Here is a 20,157-nt window from a genome sequence, read left to right as displayed (position 1 = left end):
GCTCTCCTTTTTTATATAGTTAGTTTATTACATCCTCGGATGCCTCAACTGGTCCTGGTAGAAATGACCCAAACCTCAATTTAAGCGGCCCAGTTGAGTTGTCACAACAAGCCAGTCAAGTTGGGCTCTTAGCGTGTTTCATAATGGGCTTGGGCTATTCAAAAGTAGTGGCCCGAAATTGAAGGCGGGAATAGTATAAATGGTCTTAGAATTCGTTTGGATGAAAAGTAATTCTCACTTTATATTCGTTTGGATATTTGCTTTAAAAAAATCAAAAATCAAAAATTTACTTTTATTAGTAGTTGAAAATTTTAATTTCTAAAAAAAGCAGAAGTCAAAAGTTAAATATTTTTTCAAAAACTAAATATTTTTATAAAAATATAAATAGCTTTAGCTTTTGTAAAGAGATAAAAGTTAGAAAAGGAACCAGGTGAGTGAAAGAGGAATAGAAAAGCATGGCAATAACACTGAACAGTGGTGTCAATAAATGTGTAGGTAAAATAAGAAAAACACATTTCAACACACTTTTTTTTAAAAAACAAGCCAAGTGTAAAAAATGGTGCAGCTTTTTATGTGTTAAATAATACTGCATTCCGAAATAGTTAAGCTGGGAATTTTAGGGTTGCATTTTATTATTACAAACTGAAATTCTAATTATAGAAGGCATTTCAAGAACTAGGTTTGAAATTGAAATACCTACTTTTAAGGTATTTTATTTTGAGTACTCCCAAGAATTTTTAAATATCACAGATTGTTGACATGTGTTTTTCTTAGCTCTAAGTAAAATATAAACAATTATTATTATTAGTTAAAGAAGACATTTCCAACACTAAACTTGACGTTGGAGGATCTAACTTGGAATTCAAATTTAAACCTAGCATTAAGCCCAGGTAACCAAGCCCAGTGCTTTTGGACTTCAATCCATCGCATCGCTTGCTCTGGCTTTCAAACTTCAGTCATCTGTTTCCCTCTCCCAACTGGGGCTTCACATCGTGGTAGGATTTGTTTCTCTCTCTCTCGTTGCTCCATTCAAGTAAAATCAAGAATGGTATTTTACCTCCAAAAATAATCTAGAATGTTAATATTTTCTTTTCTTTTTATATACAGCAGTCAACAATATTCAATTGAAGTGAGTATGAAATACAGAAAAATTATTGGTGTCACAAAAGTCCTGGAAACAAACCGAGTAATTTAAATAGCTTTCAAAATTTTATGGAATATCTAGACTGAACACATCAGTAAGACCGTAACTATTTAGTATACAATACTGACCCTGAATGTTTGGTTTTTTAATTATAAGCTTTTCTAAAAACAAAATATCTTAATCTAAACATATACATAATAAGAAATAATTGAGTTCTTTACTTCTTCAATCTATTGTGATAATTATACATTGCCACGATCTCAGAGAATAAATGAAATTACAGCAAACCATTTACTTGGGTAATCTTCATATTTCTGACGATACCAGCCATGAGTTTCCATAGCTGCAAATGTCAGATTTGCCAGCTACACCCAATAAAATAAGGGAAAAGTGTGTATCCTTTTAAAGGATACACACTTATATCCTTTTAAGAGAGATAAAGAAATAAACTTGGGGAAGAGATAGAGGAGGGAAAATTTTGTAGTTTAAAATTTGAAAAAACACACTATATTTATCTAAAAGGACCATCCTTTTAAATAATAAACAATAAACCCATAAAATAAATGTGCTATTATACAAGTTCCTTTTAGTTTTTTTCTTTTTCTTTTCTCTCTCTCTTCTTTGAATTCATATTTAGCTAAGAATTACAAATACAAAACCAGTGCTGGCCCAACTAGGAATACATGTGCATGACACTTTTAAATGGGCCAATGATAACAATATTTTCATGTATTCCAACTTCGGCCATTTCAAGCTGATTTCTTGACCTATGTCATATAATGTTCAGGCCCAAATCAGCTGGTGTGGCTGGTTCGACTCGAAGAGAAGCAACGAGGGCTTAACCCTTGAAGCATGACTTAGCACTATACAACATAATGGAATTACGAAAGGCCCAAAAAATAGGTACGAAAAACCCTTGAAACTACACACAGACAAATACGTGACTTGAAAGAAAAAAAAGGCTATAGAAAAGAAAAGAAAAAGTTTTTTTTTTTTTTTGGAAGTTACAAGGAATTGAACACAACACCCTGCACACACTCTTAATCAAAATGGAGTGGGAAATGATAAAACCTACAAAAGTGATGTCGTGGAACAGAAATAAAACATAACAATGGAATACCTGGGTTTGCGTCTTGTGTATGAGTTCATTTCGCTACTCTTTTCCTGATTGGTTAATAAAATTTGATAACACTAATAAAAACTAATTCGTGTTAATTAAGACAGAGGGGAGGGGGAGAGAGATCATTATATGAACTTGAAATTCTTTTCTTCTATCTTTAACTCTGATTTGTCCCTTCTTCTTGATGTTTTCGACAGATTAAACGTAGTTGGTATAACAGTTTTTGTTGGGTATAACTCATACTTCACATGTTAACGAGGGTCTGTGTTGTCGGGATCAGCATAAAGACAACTGCGGTCCCGCTTCCAGTTGAGCAGGCGGGGGTTTGGGGGTAGCGCCTCCAAGCCCGTAGAGGCTAGGTACTATTGTGGCCTTTGATTTATCATAATTTTTCTTTTTCTTTTTTAATAATTTGGACTTGAGTCCATGAATAACTGTTTTAGAGTTTTTTAATTCTATTTATATTCTACTTGTGAACCGAGTGACTTATAACGACTGGCGGTGAAGTAAATATAGTACAGACAAATTGGACATAATTCAAATTGGGTGAATCAGGATAAATCAGTGTATTTATTCTCTCTTTCTTTTTCTCTTTTCGTTTACGATTCGTGTGATTGTCGATTTCTAACAGTTTTTCTAAGTACTTGGCTTACAAAATCACGTTAATAATGTTGATTATGAAGTTATGTGATCAGGATTTTGACAAATTTGATGGAGTAGGAAAACAAGTTAATGCACTCGAAATGTAATATCTCTGTTCCAAAAAAAAAATGAAATATTTAAAAAAAAATATCATGACCTTACTACCAAAAAAATAAAATAAAAAAGTAAATATCATGCATCTACCCGACGAATAAGGCTAACTGATCATGTTCAGTTTCTAAAATTTGAATTTGATGTATTATTTTTTCTCAGATTCTATTCTATTTTATATTAATTTGGCTTGATGTTATATAATGTTTTAAAATTTTACATTTGAAAAAATAACAAATTATATTACTTATAGACTTAAATCAATTTGTTTTTGCATAATATTTTATTTTTTATTGATATAACTTATTTTAAAATATAATTTATAAAATATTTTTTAATATTAATTCTCTGTAATATTCAAGTTGATATATTTGATCTAAATATTTAGGCCAATTCAAAATTGGTTATTAGTTAATGAGCTTTATTAATCTCATGCAACAGGAGAGAAGCTCTCTTATATTATAAAAATAATTATGTGTGGGACCCACTCACTTGTAAAAAAAGAAAAAGAAAAAACACGAAAATCGATGTATGTGTAGGAGAGAAAAATACTCTCCTACAATATAAGAGTATATTTTTCCTTAGTTAATTCATGATCAAGTTAAATTCGAATCTAAAATAAACCAGTCTAATAAAAAAATTTAAGCTGGCCAGGCTCAGAACAATTAAACTTCACCTATGAAAACCCTTAGCCATTAAAAGTGAACTAGTGATAAAATTTTTCCATAATTTATAGGAGTTGATATACTTAAACAATATCTAAGTGGCGAGACAAAGCAAGTCGTACTGGGTCTTACTTTACTCCAAAGGCTAACATTGAATAATTTTTTTATTTTTTTGGTAAAAACATTGAATAATTAAGATTCCAATATCTAAAGAAAAGGTACATGCAAGTCATGGAATAATATATATATCAAAGCTCTTTGTGTAGATCACGTTACTACCACCTCACTAAAAAAAGAGAATAAGGAAATCAGGGAGCATGTAGGGGAAAAGCCTGCAAGACTCATGGCTCATGCCATCTGAGCAAAACAAGAACAACATAAAGACACGTAATGGAACTTAATCTTTATTAAAGGTAGACACTTTAATCCAAGTAATTTTGCTTTTATCCAGCCCTTTAACACTTTTACACGTGCTGCAGTAAGGGTGTTAGACTGTTAGCTATGGACTACTGTACAGGCTCCAATATTAACTTCATTAGTAAACTTTGGACTAATTTATTGAAATACAGAAAAAATTCTAAGTAATTTTTTCCTATAAAGACAGGGGCAGACCCACGTTAAAAGCAAGGTCTATCGCACTAACCTCGTTGAATATGAAACTCGTGTTAGGTATTCCCTTGAGATATATATATATATATATATATATATATATATGGGTTTTATAAGAGTTATGTTGTAGGAAAAGTGATTGTGTAATGTTACAGAGATTCGTTTTGCGTGCCTTAATTTTTTATTTATTTTTTTGTTTTAAAAAGTGTGGGCCCCACAAAATGTTGTGAGTGTAGGAAAGTTTGTTATGTTATGTTAAAAGATAAAATGAAAACCCTATATATATATATATATATATATATATATATATATATATATATATATATATATATATATGGGGCAGGATCATCTTACACCGGTGTAAGAGTTAGAAGTCTTACATTCAATCTTAACCATTGATCCACTTGTATCCAATGACTCACGTTACTAAAAATTTAGAACCCTTAGATATAAGTGAAATCAACTGATAAGATTGAAAGTGTAACTTACACTGGTGTAAAATGATCCTGACCCTATATATATATATATATATATATATATATATATATATATGGGGAGAGATCTTTAGACTCTAGAGTAAGACTTACCACTCTTACTCCTCATCTCAACCGTTGATTTCCGTCTATCTAACGGTTATCTATAATAATTAATTATTTATTTATTTCAAATAAATAATAACCGTTAGATGAACGGAAATCAACAATTGAGATAGAGAGTAAGAGTTGTAAGTCTTACTCTAGAGTCAAAAGATCTCTTCCCTATATATATATATATATATATATATATACTTTAGCTTCTCTTTCATTATAAGCTCTCAAATTAAACTATTAACACGAGCACTCAACTCAAGTATATATGATAACCAGTACCTATAAAAGATTTGTCTTTGAAACATGGTCGATGGTAGGTCAATTTATTCAAGTTACTAACCAACGAAATGAATTCTTCCAGCAAAGCGACGTACCAGGGAATAAAACAGATAAGTGTAATAAATAATATTTAAATTTGGTATTTTTTTTTTGTAAGATTTAAACCGGATATTAAACGAACTCAACCTGATATTTACATTTTTAATTATTCATAAATGATTTTTTTTTTTTAATCAATTTGCATTGTTTGCTGCATTTTCAATGGGGATAAGAAAGGAAGAAAAAAATATCTAAAACTCAATGGGCCCATACAAATCATAGTTACGCGTGCAACCCAAACCCGAAATAGAAGGGTTGTTTTTTACTCCTCCTGCAAATCACATGCAACTGTACAATCTTTTGCAATCTCATTTTTCTTCTTTAGTCAGCACTTTACAATGCCTATAGGCTATAGCGCTAATGCCTCATAAATGGGCATGTTACGGTTCCATTATGCATTTATGGAAGCGAGTGGGGAATATTCCTTTACCTTCCTTTCTTCTTCTTTCTTTTTTCTTTTTTTTTTTTTTTTTTTTTTTTGGAGGTTACAAGGAATTGAACACAACACCCTATACTACATACACTCCTAACACACACATCCCACACCACTAGGCTAACCCCAGTGGTGCCTTTACCTTTCTTCCTCTCCCAAAAAGGCTTAAACCCACGAACATATAGGTTGCCCTTGATTAGACCTTGAAGCCATTTTATAATTAAATATTAACTGAAAAAGTTAAGTCCATAATGAATTCGTTGAAAACCATTTTTTTAAGTTAAATATAGTTGTGGTCTCCTTGTCATAGAGTATAGTTTGGACTTGATTTGCGGAGGGAATTGAAGATAACTCATGTGATCCGAAGTAAATTAGAGGAGTGAAGATAAAGGTGGACATAAAGATAAATAAATATTATAAAAACAACAGAGGAGGAAGTTCCCCTAATTAGAGCCTTAATTTAACCAAGGAATTGAAAGGTTCTTCTCGGCATTCAGGAACGAGCACACTGTTTCACTCGAATTAAGTTTAAAATATAGCATTTGAATTTTTTTTAATATAAAGGTGGGTGTCTCTGGAAGCTTATTCAAGATCTACAGCAGTATGATCTGGATAAGGCAAACTAAAAGACAAGATTTCGAACAACCAATGAGATTAATCCCGTGTTAATCATTTAATTGATGGTATATATATATATACTTTCTCAATCCAAAATCATTAAGATATCAACTATTCTTGAATATACATCCAAATTAATTTATTGATGTAAACTTTGCATAAATAGTTCCTATAATTTTTTTTTTTGGTAAATAATAGTTCGTGTCATATTTACATATACGTAAACACTAAACTTTCAATCCAATATATAATAATTTTAACTGCAAACTGCATATTTTCCAAATTTCTATGGTTTTTTTAGGACTAACAAAGCTGACAGCGAAGCATTAAAAAATACGCAATGAATCATTAATACAATTACCAAGATTTAAATGGAAATAAAAAGCTAAGTAATAATGTGATGATGGGCTAAATAACATTTTTGTAACTTTAACATACCAGAGGAAGAAAATTAGAAAAGTTCTAATCTATTTTAAAAATAAAAAGTAAACATAATAATTATTCTCATTGACTTTGTAAGTTGTACAGATTCACGCCTATGTCAAAATTTCTGATCAGGCCCTCTCAAACAAGAATGATATTACACACTTCTCTCGATCCAATTATTCCTTACAAAAATATTATATTACTTATTTATAAAATTTATCTCTATAGCATACACATTATTAATATAGGAGGAGGGATATTCTCACCACCAAAAATTTTTACTACTAACTTACTATTTATCTAATTACCATTAGATTAACATTTTATCTCTCTTCAAAAACTTTTTAACATTCTCTCTCTTTGATCCAATGGTGATATGATGAATAGTAAATTAGTAGTGAGAATTTTTGGTAATTAGAATATCCTTCATCTTAATATAGATACATATCATCGCTCAATTTCATATTAGTTTAAATTGGCTTCGTGAGAATAATTTTAAATTTACTGGTATAAATATTTTTTATTTTACTGAAAAAGAAGCTTTTCTTGAGAAAGTCGTCCAATTTCTCTGAAACCTCATTAGTATTTTTCATTTAATTAAAAAACTGATAAACGATCCAATGTATACTTGACTGCCAGCAGTTCCTCGGAATTGTCTACTACTCGTATCTGAATATCATGTATTTTATTATACGAGATAATTGACGAAAAAATTGATTATTAAATGTCCGACGAAAATTGAAATGTGAAATCATAAGTTTTTTAAGACCCAAAAAAAGTATTACGCTTTTTAAAATCTTTTTATTAAAATGGATAAATAAAAATATGATTAGTTAATATTTAATCGAAAAATGTTTATTAAAAAATTATTTGAAAATTTAAAACTAAAAATTAGTTAGAACAGAAACATATTAAATAAGAAACATACTAAAAATTTCTCGAAATCAATTATTTTTTAATTTCTGTTCCCGGGAATAAAAATGGAATAGAAACTCGTTTAATAAAATCGGTTTTTTTTGTTCCCGGGATGAACCGGATTAAATTTTGTGCTGGGGAACAGAAATTAAAAAGAATCAACAAATTTCTATTTTTTGTTCCCAAGCACAAAATGATAAACACTTATCTCTCTCAATCACTCTCCACATCTACCATCATCATTACCACCACCATCATCCTGACACGACTGCCTCCGCCATCATACCACTAGTGTCGTCGTCACCACCACGATGCCACCGCCACCGTCACCACCACAACTACCACCGCCGACGCCACCACCACCACTATCACTGTCACTGTCACCACCACTACCACTATCGTCACCGCCATCACACGCCACTACCACCACCCTCATCGCCATCACTACCACTACCACCACGCCACCACTTCCATCACCACCACTATCACCAATCACCACTACCATTACCATAGCCACTATCGTCACCATTACCGTCGTCGTTGCCACAGCCGCCACCAACCACCACCACCATCATCACAGCCATTACCGTCCACACCACCACCATCGCCACCATTACACCACCCCTGCCACTACAATCACCATGCCATCGCCACCACTACCACCACCGCCACCATCACCACTGTCACCTACCACCACTGCCGCAGCCACTACCACCACCATGATGCCTTCACAACCACCACCACTATGTCACTGCTACCATTGTAGCCGCCACTAACCACCATACCCACCACCATTGTCGCAGCCACTGCCGTCACCTCCACCACACCATCCCCACCATTACCACAGCCGCCGCTACCATTACCACCGCAATCGTCGCAGCAACTACCGTCACAATCACCACCACAATCACACCATATGAAAAGGAAAGTGATGATCTAAATTTTTTATATTTAATATGAATTATTTTTTATTATATTATTTGTTGTGTTATCAAACACAATTCTCATTTTCAAAATAAAAATAGAACATGTTATCAAACACATTTTTTTTTTTCAGAAATTGTTTCAAGACAACAGAAATAAAAAAGAATTATTTCTTTTAAAAAACAGGACTAGAGAATAAAATAATTGTCATGCACGTCCTAAAAAGAAGAGTATCGATTCTTGACGGTTAAAATGTGTAGTTTAAACTTACATATATGATATATGTGATTGAATGGGTTTTTGACCACTATAGCCTTTTTTTAATAATTAATTACCAAATTGACCCTATTTATAAACTATTTCAAAAATTTAACCTCTCCAGAAAATATAACACCAATCTGCCCCTGTTTGAGCTTTGACCATGAAGCCTACCCGGGTACACCCCTACCTACCCGGGTAAATTTTAAAAGTTTTTACCTACCCGGGTACACCCCTCCCTACCCGGGTATATTTCTTGAATCTGGAAAATGTTTGAATTATTTACCCGGGTAAATAATCATAAACTGGTTGTGTGCGCCCATCCTCTTTGTGTGAACAACAAATGGAAATCTCTAAATTGAAGGACTAACGCATGGAGAACAAAATCTGAAAACAGGTTATTGATGAAAGATATTCCACTGGATCATATGCCTGAGATTAGTGAAGCAAATAATCAAGGTTCTGCTCCAACAAAGGATGCTATTACATGTCACCAGTCAGACAATTCAAAAAAATGTTCAGAATTAGAGGTGAAGGAATTGGGCGTTGACAAGCTTGAGTTGTGGAAAACTGTAAAAGAGACAACTGAAGATGGCAAGAGGAAGATGTTGGAGAGGGTTGTCCCAGATGCTGAGAAATTGGCCATTCTTAAAATGACTCTGCAAGGTTTGAAAAAGAAACCAGAAACAAAGAAGAAAAGCAAGAAGAGAAAAGCTTGAGTTATGATTATTTACCCGGGTACACCCCTCTCTACCCGGGTAAATAATTCAAATATTTTCCAGATTCAAGAAATATACCCGGGTAGGGAGGGGTGTACCGGGTTGGTAAAATTTTTTAAAATTTACCCGGGTAGGTAGGGGTGTACCCGGGTAGGCTTCATGGTCAACGGTCAAACAGGGGCAGATTGATGTTATGTTTTCTGGAGAGGTTAAATTTTTGAAATAGTTTATAAATAGGGTCAATTTGATAATTAATTATTAAAAAAAGCTATAGTGGTCAAAAAAGCCGTGATTGAATCGTTAATATTAAGTTTTTGTCATAATAAAATAAGATTTTAACTTGGTACGCGCTAGTAAAATATAATATAAATAAGTGTTAGAATTTTATATCCTAACTATTTTTTAGAATTATGATGACCGTTAGACACAACAAATTCGAAACGCGTAACGATGCGCGTGGAAAGGATCTTCATTACGCGTGGACGGTTTCGCAGTTATTAAAACATTAACGTTAGTGGGTAGAAGTGGTTCGTCCGCACGGCACCGAAACGGTGTTTGGGTGACAAACGCTCACATCTCCACGTGGTACCACAAAGTCCTTACCACCTGGTCCCACCATCACGTGACCGAGAGACTTTTCTTCAGACATCGAAACACGAAAGCAAAAATTCGGGACACAATCGTCATTTTCTCTTCCTCCCACCAAAGCGAGGGTAAGAAAAAAAATTCAAATAAAAACAAAACGACAGAGATAAAAAAACAGAAACATAAAAAAAAAACACTCAAGGTTAAAAATTCAGACATGGAAGGAGAGAGAGAGAGACAAAATATAATGTTTACGAAGTTGTATAAAAATTCGTGAAGATTTATTAAAAAAATAAATCTATCCTTTAAAATATCTATCCTTTTTTTGAGAAAAATATCTATCTTTTGAAATAATATAATCTTATATCATTTTACATCGTAATCGTTGATTTCTGTCCATCAACGGTTATAATTTATTGGATCAAAATTATTAATTAATTAATAACAAATTTGGCCCATTAAGTTTGATCCAATAAATTATAACCGTTAATGGACAAAAATCAACGATTACGATGTAAAATGATATAAGGTTATATTATTTTAAAAGATAGATATTTTTCTCAAAAATACAACGGAAAAAACGTAACCATTTTCGAAGAAATTGACATCCTATCATAATATTACGTGCCTGTTGGTCCATTCTCAACTGTGCGTGTGAGCTTCAGAGAGAGAGAGAGAGAGAGAGAGAGGAAGCAACCGACGACTCTCTCTCACACTCACTCACTTTGGTAGTTTTCTTCTGTTTCAGATCGTGGTGGGTCGTGAAGTGAAGTTGTTTCCGATGTTCACTGTTCTATTCCTTAACCAAGTACTTTCTCTATTTGACTACTTCTCTTTTCTTCTTTCTTTTCTCGATTTGTTGGTTGGTCACTATCTTTTTTTTTTCTTTTAAAAAAATCCGAAGTTCAAAGCTACGTTGTAGTTCGTGCGGACTTCTGGAGAAGATTAGATTATACTTACTGAGTTCCAAAAGATCCAGTCAAGTTTGAACTTTGATTTGGAGCACTTAGTTGTGTATCAACCAGTGTTCTGAATTTTCAAAAGAAGAGATGATAAATCATTTCTAATTATGATCATCACAATAGTTTTCACAGGAGAATACGTTCGTATCCCATACCTGATTTATGATCACGGAATGAGGAGTTCCAGAATAGAGCGAAAATCTTAGCGGAGGGTGCAGATTCGTAAACTACTTTGTTATGTGAATTGTGTTATTGTTGTTACGTGAAAAGGACGGTAGTTTCGAAGGTAAAAATTCCTTGGTTTCTCCTCCTTGTCAAAAACTGATATCTACGAGAATGTGTGAGTGTCTGTGTTGCTTTTGTTTATTGGCCAGAAGGAAAATTAAAGAGAAGGAGGGTGAAAACTGAAAAGGATGTTCCTCTGTGTGTTGGGGACCAGTGCTTTGCATAACTACCATGTCACGATCAATTTAATATTTATGTGAAACTTTGTTACTTACTTCGTTCTCAAGCGTTCTTGTGGGGTCGCTGCAATGGAAAGTTTTCTATTCTTACATTACAATTGGTCATTGTTGAAGGAAGGATTAAAAATGAGAACCTCGCTTTATATGTTCAGCCTTTCTTTTTTTTGGAAATAAAAAAAATCCCCCTCCTCTCGTCCTTCTTTATTCTTCTATCTAGATGAAGCTTGGTACCAAATAATAAGCAAAAGACCAGCATGTCCTTTAATCGCACTAAAGTCATGATTAATCATCTCTCTCTCTCTCTTGAAAGAAAAGTCTTTTTGGGCGTGATATATTGCCAACCACTGCTAATTGTTAATGATAATAACGTAACTAGTTAGCATTCTGTTTTTGTCTTGGTCTTTCTTTCTGTTGGTTGGATATAATCTAAAGTTAGCTCGTTGTTGCTGTTATTGCCTATTTATTTATCTACCGGAACTAATGGGTTGTTACTTTCTGAGTTTGTTCAGTCATGATTATGATTATCTTGTTGCCATATAGTTAAGGGCTTATTATTTTTTTCTTAACTTCCAGTTGTTTTCTTTTAAATGTCTTACATTTTAGGAAATGAAGAATAACATTAATAATTAGCCACACAACTTATCCTCTTTTAGGATTCATGGGCTTGTTCTGATTTCTGATTAGCTTGTTAATTGGGTTGGAAAGAATATTGAGTTAAAAGTGAACAATGGGGGCTATGGCTGGAGAAGAGCTGTTGAAATTGGAGAAGACACAAGGGGTGAGTGGTCGTGAAGAGAAGATCCTCGTGTTAGTAAGGTTGAGGCCTTTGAGTGAGAAGGAAATTGCTGCTAATGAATCAGCAGATTGGGAATGCATTAATGATACTACCATCTTGTACCGGAACACACTGCGTGAGGGTTCCACATTTCCAAGCGCCTACACATTTGGTAAGCATATGTCTGTTCTTTTATCTTAATGTTGCTTTATTATTTGGAAATTTGTATTGCCATTGAAACTGAACTTTACAATTTCACATTTACCTAATATTAACAATTTATTGGGGGCTCAGAACGTGGAGAACAATGTTTAGTTACTTTTATATTTTAAATAGTCTCAGATTCTATTGCTTTAACTCGCTATGGCGGAGATGCACTCTTTTCCTAATTCACCTGGTCTAACTTGCGAAAATATTTATATACAACATTTGGTGAATTTTTCTTTGCCTGTTTGGTTGAATCAAAGGGTGCGAACCAAAGCCGTGGTAAAGCCTTTATTTCATGACTGAAAGGTCATGAGTTCGAATATAGGAAACAGTCTCTTTGTAATTGTGTAAAGATAAGACTGCGATATAAATCATACAGGGATTATTGTTAGAGAATAATATAAATCATTAAAAAGGCCCTCACCCAACACCTTAAGGTTTTGGGTTGAAATGGTTCTTTATAATTATCTCCACCTCAAACTTACTAGTTGAGTTTAAAGGAAAGTGATTTTTTTTTTTTTTTGGTTGAATCAATTGACATAATTTGCTAAGCTGTCAATCCCTGTATGTTTTTTTTTTTTTCAACTTTAATTTTTAAATTGACCTTACTTTATTATACTTCAAAATGCACTGTGTATAGTTTTGTTAAATGATTTTTTATTAAGACATATTGCATTGGTGGTCCATTTATGGACAGAATGTTTCTGAATTTAGTTATGATTGGTGGTAGACAGAGTATTTCAGGGTGACTGTGCCACAAGGCAGGTTTATGAGGAAGGAGCCAGAGAAATTGCTCTTTCAGTTGTTGGTGGAATTAACTGTGAGTATATATTGTTATGCCGGCTAATTTCTTATGACCCATTTTCCACTTTGATTAATATAGGTTTTGTTTATATATTCTTTCAGCAAGTATTTTTGCTTACGGGCAAACAAGTAGTGGAAAGACATACACGATGATTGGAATAACCGAATATGCTGTAGCAGATATTTTTGACTATATAAAGAGGGTAAATAGACTACTATTATATTGAAATGCCTGTTCAACTCTTCAGTATCATTTTTCACCATAACTCATTTTTAATATTACTAAGTGCTATTAACACAAGGTTGCTGTGACTTTTTTAGCATGAAGAAAGAGCATTTGTATTGAAGTTTTCAGCAATCGAAATTTACAATGAAATTGTTAGAGACCTTCTTAGCACAGACAGTACTCCACTTAGGCTGCGTGATGATCCTGAGGTGAATGCCTTTTACTATATAGTGGATAGAAGTTTTAATAAACAAGATTGTATGATTAACAGTTTGTTTCATGATTCTTATTTTTTTTCATCAGAGAGGACCCGTTTTAGAAAAACTCACAGAGGAGACTCTACGGGACTGGGGGCATTTGAAAGAGCTCCTATCTTTCTGTGAAGGTAAATGAATTTGCATATTCTTGTTATATGGTAGTCAGCAGTCAGTACCATTACATTGCCGACTTTATTCTTGCAGCTCAGAGACAGGTAGGAGGGACATACCTGAATGAAAAGAGTTCTAGATCTCACCAAATTATCAGACTGGTATGTGCCTTACCTTTGTCTTCTTAAAATACTGTGCTGTATATTTACTGCATAGACTTCTATTAATGGAGTTGTGATCTTTCAGACAATGGAAAGTTCAGCCAGGGAATTCCTCGGCAAAGGCAACTCAACCACCTTAGCAGCTAGTGTGGTATGTTTACATTTATTAAATTCCCCCCTCTTGTGCAGGTCATAAAATGTTCATCAAAGATTTCATAATTATTCAATTTGTTTTGTTTCTCTGCAGAACTTTGTTGATTTGGCAGGGAGTGAGCGTGCATCTCAGGCATCATCAGCTGGGGTGAGATTGAAAGAAGGTTGTCATATAAACCGGAGTTTACTTACACTTGGAACGGTCATTCGTAAGCTTAGGTTGTCTACTTATTCCTTAGCTTTTGAAGTCTGCCCTGTTTTCTTAGTTTCTGTTGTAGTTAGGAAATCTACATCCAAGTTATTTAATTTCAGTGATTCAGATGTCTATTAATTTTATTATTGCTTAACCATATTGTCTAGTTTTTCTTTATGACCTTGCTGGCTATAAGTTTGCTTGGTATTTATTCTGTATGCATGAAATTGATTAGGGCAATGGTTTTTCTTTTCGCACTATAGGACTGAGACCATTGTAAAGAACCACTTCAACCCAAAACCTTAAGGTGTTGGGTGAAGGCCTTTTTAATGGTTTATATTATTTTCTAACACACCCCCTCACGCAAGAGCCCTTTGAGCTTGAAGCGTGGATATTGCATAGACCCAAATTTTTTTTTACCTTTTGCTTATTTAATTCCACTAGAAAGTGGGGGGAGATGAGGATCGAACTCGTGACCTTGTGGTCACTGAAGCTCTGATACCATGTAAAGAACCACTTCAACCAGAAACCTTAAGGTATTGGGTGAGGGCCTTTTTAATGGTTTATATTATTGTCTAACAACTATTATAATTTCATAAGCACGTGTCAGTAGGATATCCTTTCCATAAAAAAGAAAAGATTAGGTATCCACTTTGTTAATTTATAAGCAACTGAGTTCCCCTTAGAGAGCTGAAATCTAGTTAATGTGATGTTAATTTCATCCATAGTTGAGAAATTGTGAGAGAAAGGAAGACAGATTATTATGTCCCTCGTGGCTAATTGGAGATATCTGTACATTAGGAACCTTTATCTGCATGTTCAAAACTTAAATGCAGGAGCAACTTTTTCATATAACTGTTCATAAGTAAAACATGGAAGTTCCCCTGCGTTGCCTTTGAAAAACTTTAGGTGGTGCTCTTGAAACTCCCTTTCAACATATCTAGTTTCTGTGGATTTTTTCTTATACACCAAATGAAAAAAAGTTTGAAGTTTTATTGACATAATGTGATTAAATGCAGCAAGGGAAGACATGGACACATCAATTACAGAGATTCTAAGCTGACTCGCTTACTGCAGCCTTGCTTAGGTGGCAATGCTAGAACAGCTATCATCTGCACTTTGAGCCCTGCACGAAACCATGTTGAGCAAACTAGAAACACACTTCTTTTTGCTTGTTGTGCTAAAGAAGTGACAACTAAAGCACAAGTTAATGTAGTGATGTCTGATAAGGCCTTGGTCAAGCAATTGCAAAAAGAGGTAGCCAGATTGGAGAGTGAATTGAGAACTCCTGGTCCTGCTACCTCCAATTGTGATTATCCAGCATTGTTGAGAAAGAAAGATCTCCAGATAGAAAAGGTCATAATTCGCTGTTTGAATTCACATGCCATTATGTTTGTATTGATTGTGGACATGTCTGGATTTGGAACTTTAAGGATATTGATTTAGAATTGTAGTAACTTTTATTTTCTTGGTACTTGTGTTAGTGAACAATACTTTTTCCCTTGTAAATTTATGTATCATAATGGCTAAGAAGGGTAGCAACATGTTTTAAGTTGATCCCTAATGGATTGCCTGTCTGCCTCTGTCTTTTCTCTATTTTTGGGGGAAGCAGGATATTCTTCAATATATCTTATTGTTACTTAAGATTTGTTGTTGATTAGAGATACACTCTTCAACATGTATGTTATATTTTCCTTGGAAATACTTGTGTGTAGCCATTTTATATAGCTTAATAACCTTATTTTTAAATTAGATATCTGAGATATGGTTGTTTTGGTGCTTAATGATATAATTTTCAGGCTCGTGCAAGTTACATTTTCCTTACTTTTTAAATGTTGATAACACGGTTTTCGATTATTCAGATGGAGAAGGAGATTATGGAGCTAACTAAGCAACGAGATCTTGCTCAATCAAGGGTTGAGGATTTGCTGCTCATGGTCGGAAAGGAGCAGATATCTAGAAAAGTAATCTCTATTTCCTAATGCTGAAAATTCTATTACATAGTGGCAGTTATGCCTCTAGATTTGGATTTTCTCTTGTTTTTGTTCTGGCTGGCGTTAATAATCATCTTAATTTGAAGGAGGGGGAGGATATCTGGGAGGATGACTATTCAGCATCAGAGTCATCAAGCATTTATGGTCCTCATCATCCTGATATGCGCATTAGAGAGTTCAAGAATCCTCACTATATTGATGGAGACAGTGGAAGTAATCCTGATGGTAAGCCGTTTGATCTCTCTGCCTGTAGTAAATAGTTTGATAAAAAAGGGTATTCTAGAGTATAACAGCAGCAGATCCGGTCATTATACACTTGTTATTTTTCCTTGTACAGAAGACCCTGATGAATACTGCAAAGAAGTTCGATGTGTTGAGATGGAGGAGTCAAGTAGAGACAACTTAGAATATCTTGATCCATCGCTAAGTGACAATGGGGAGATGGCTTTACCAATATCTGGGGAGGAAAATGGAACAAGCCAGGAAATATCTACACATTTGAATTATGATAGGGAAGAGGGTCAGATCCAAGGAAACTCAACATATGGTGTGCTGGAGCAGAGATTGCATGATGTACAATCGACCATTGATTCTCTTGTACAATCTCCACAGGCCATGTCAGAAAATATGTCAAATTTTAGGGATCCGAAATTAACTAGGAGCTGGAGTTGTACGGAATATCACATGTCTGGTTCTCCTGAGACAGGAGGAGAAATACTGAGAACTCCAGTCAATGAGTTTGAAAAAGGATTCCCTGGAAGGCCACATAGTTTGCGCAGAAAGTTCCCTCCATTAAATTTTGATGATTCCTCAAGGAATGGTTCTCAGTCTTCTATTGGAAGTCCTTCTGTGGATGAGTTTAGAGACAACAGCATGAGAACATCTGCTGCTGAGGATATTACTAGCATCCAGACTTTTGTTGCTGGGATGAAAGAAATGGTTAAACTTGAATATGAGGAGCAGCTTGTTGATGGTCAGGTGAGAATAAATCATTTCAGTTTCCTTCTTGATTGTTAAAGTTCAAGTAAAGAATTAATAGTCTTTTTCAATTTCTTTCCTAAGTAATTGAAATGGTTCATATGTTATTTCCTTGTATTTTGGCATACTAGTTATGCAACCTTGATTACTAATCGCATCTATACAGATAGTTAATCATTGATTAGTTATCTATGTAAATGTGATTGTGTTACTACGTAGGTGAAGTTTTTTACTATGGCCATTCTGTTGTATATTCTTATCCAGCATTTACTGCACAAATTTTCTTCCTTGTCTCACCTAGCAAATAGTGGGAGAAACTCAAACTTCTGAAGTCAAGACTTGTATTTTGATACTTATAGTGGACATGTAAGAGTTGACATATTATTTCTATATGCCGTAACTTGTATATACTGCTATCCATACTTTCATACAATGTTCCATTTGATGATTAAAAACTGTATATGGAGGGTCATTGTTTAATCTTGGTGATGCTTTTGACTGAATTCGTTTTTCTGAATTGTAGGATCAGGAGACAGAAGGAAAACCATTTAAGTTTGAGAAGAATGTGAAAAATGTTGGTGTGGAACCAATGTTGGAGGCACCTGGAACTCCTTTAGATTGGTCCCTGCAATTCAAGAGGCAGCAAAAAGAGATAATAGAACTGTGGCAATCTTGCTGTGTACCATTGACCCACAGGACCTACTTCTTTCTTTTGTTCAGGGGTGATCCAACAGACTCCATTTACATGGAGGTAGAGCTTAGAAGACTGTCTTTCCTCAAAGAAACATTTTCTCATGGAAACCAGTCTGTGAAAGATAGTCAGACAATCACACTAGCTTCAAGGTTCTCTCTCTCTCATTGCTGCATTTATTTGATTATATGATCTTATTTGGAATCCAAGTGGGCATTTACCAATGAGGAGGGATATTCTAACTACCAAAATTTTCCACTACCAACTTACTACCTATTTAATCACACCATTAGATTAACATTTTTTTTCTCTTCAAAAACTTTTTAACATTCTCTCTCTTTGATCCAATGGTGATGTGATGGGTAGTAAGTTAGCAGTGAAAATTTTTGGTAGTTAGAATATCCTCACTCTTTACCAATATGGCCAATCAAAAAAAAAATTCTTTCTTTGTAATGAGGAACCTTAAAGAGGGTGAGGCTAGAGCAACCATAAAATTATTCTTTTGTAACTGAAAGGTCAGGAGTTCAAATTTTGAAAATAATTTCTTTGTAAATATGTATAGATAAAACTAGGTATAAGGGTTGCCCTCATCCCATCTTTGCTAGTCGGGATTTAATTAAAGTCGAGTGGTTATTTTGTAATAGGAAACCTTGTGATGCAGAATTTAAAAAAAATTATATGGAGACATTGACACATACGACGTGTGGTGTGTGGTCTTCAAGGTGGAAAATATCTACAGTATTCCCATAATACTAAAGACTCAATACACTATTTATTAAAATTGAAAAAATAAATATATAATACAACTAACTTTACCTATTCTACCCACCCTTTTATGGTCAATGACATCCGAGTCCCAATTTTTCCTATTTTTACTAAAGGAGTATCCATTCATTAGTACCAACAATATGCTCCTTTGAGGGTGGGAGGTTTGGTTTAGTATTTACAAATGAAGGTCCGTCCCCTTGAGTTTTATTGATTTGATTCACTTAGCTTTATCTTGATTTGTACATCTATCTACTATTTGCGCTATGAAGATTTTCTTATATAATCATGTATTTCATGTTGACATATGTTTGTTTGAGGACACAGTGTGAAAGCTCTTCGCCGAGAGAGAGAAATGCTTGTCAAGCTTATGCAGATGAGGCTTTCTGAGGAAGAGAGGAAAAGGCTCTTCAAGGAGTGGGGCATTGTATTGAATTCAAAGCGCAGGAGGATGCAGCTAGCGAACCGTTTATGGATCAACACTGATATGAACCATATAATGCAGAGTGCTGCTATAGTTGCAAAGTTAGTCAGGTTTTCGGAGCAGGGTAAGGCCCTCAAGGAGATGTTTGGGCTTAGCTTCACACCCCAACACACAAGGCGAAGATCTTATTCATGGAAAAATAGCAGAGCATCTCTCTTGTAGGCCTTTTTTTGTGACCCACACGTGTACAGAGTTAGAGAAATTTTATCACGTAGAGTTTCTGATTGATCACCGTTCACTTGTTTAGCATTCTTTCTTCGATGGAAATAGACATGGATGAGTTCCTTCCTTATTAAGCTAATTTTGGGCGATTGTCTTGTCTTTTTATTGTTTTGGTGTACCACTTAACGATTTGAGTTTTTTTGTTCTTTTCTTTTTCGGGACAAGAGTTTGTTGTGTTGCTTGGTTTCATTCTGGACTCTTTTAATCATTATCCCTCGCTCTGGACAAATTCTTATGTAATCTTTGTATATTACACAGACAAGTAAATTGTGTCATGTAGCTGAGTAGATCAGTATAGATTATTTTAAATTAGTTGTAATGGATGCGAGTTTTAGGGCCTGTTTGATTGTGTTTTGGTTTTTTAGTTCTTAAAACTGTTTTGTAGAATAATTATGGAAACAGTTGTTTTTCGTGTTTTTTTTTATTTTGAAAGTTAAAAACCAAAACAGAAAACAAAAATAACTCAGACATGTTCTCTAAATTTGATTCTAAAAACAAAAAAAACAGTTACAGTTTTTAAAACTTTTTTTCACAAAACAGGCTTACCAAACGAGTTTTTTTGTTTTTTTGTTG

The 20,157-nt window shown here is 34.1% G+C and overlaps 1 protein-coding gene across 7 annotated transcripts; it reads left to right on the top strand.

The window, feature by feature from the left end:
* Positions 1-10,784: 10,784 nt before the first annotated feature.
* LOC133287019 (kinesin-like protein KIN-7E) lies at positions 10,785-19,850 on the top strand. Of its 7 annotated transcripts, XM_061484560.1 has the most exons (16): positions 10,785-10,945; positions 11,223-11,385; positions 12,217-12,510; positions 13,276-13,365; positions 13,452-13,552; positions 13,671-13,784; positions 13,879-13,960; positions 14,037-14,104; positions 14,190-14,255; positions 14,352-14,476; positions 15,470-15,806; positions 16,313-16,414; positions 16,531-16,669; positions 16,782-17,422; positions 17,946-18,265; positions 19,206-19,850. In XM_061484560.1, exons 3-16 carry the CDS (start codon positions 12,291-12,293, stop codon positions 19,522-19,524), a joined length of 2,724 nt encoding a protein of 907 aa, XP_061340544.1. In that variant the 5' UTR covers positions 10,785-10,945; positions 11,223-11,385; positions 12,217-12,290; the 3' UTR covers positions 19,525-19,850. The 7 variants fall into 7 exon arrangements, with proteins under 7 accessions (XP_061340544.1, XP_061340545.1, XP_061340543.1 ...); XM_061484561.1 differs by lacking the exon at positions 11,223-11,385 and having other exon boundaries at positions 12,248-12,510; XM_061484559.1 differs by lacking the exon at positions 11,223-11,385.
* Positions 19,851-20,157: the final 307 nt, after the last annotated feature.

This window comes from Gastrolobium bilobum, unplaced genomic scaffold (assembly GCF_033153095.1).
Source record: "Gastrolobium bilobum isolate Gb01-03AN ecotype WA unplaced genomic scaffold, APGP_CSIRO_Gbil_v1 utg1487, whole genome shotgun sequence".
Taxonomy (NCBI): Eukaryota; Viridiplantae; Streptophyta; class Magnoliopsida; order Fabales; family Fabaceae; genus Gastrolobium; species Gastrolobium bilobum.
The sequence above is the reverse complement of the archived record's forward strand: the minus strand, read 5'-3'. Positions and strand labels throughout refer to the sequence as shown.

What these genes read in the sequence shown, in the direction of transcription:
- LOC133287019 (XM_061484561.1), top strand. Translation starts at nt 12,291, where the DNA reads ATGGGGGCTATGGCTGGAGAAGAGCTGTTGAAATTGGAGAAGACACAA. An exon ending in AAGATCTCCAGATAGAAAAG is followed by an intron (nt 15,807 to 16,312) that starts GTCATAATTCGC and finishes TCGATTATTCAG; the next exon opens with ATGGAGAAGGAGATTATGGA. An exon ending in AGCAGCTTGTTGATGGTCAG is followed by an intron (nt 17,423 to 17,945) that starts GTGAGAATAAAT and finishes TCTGAATTGTAG; the next exon opens with GATCAGGAGACAGAAGGAAA.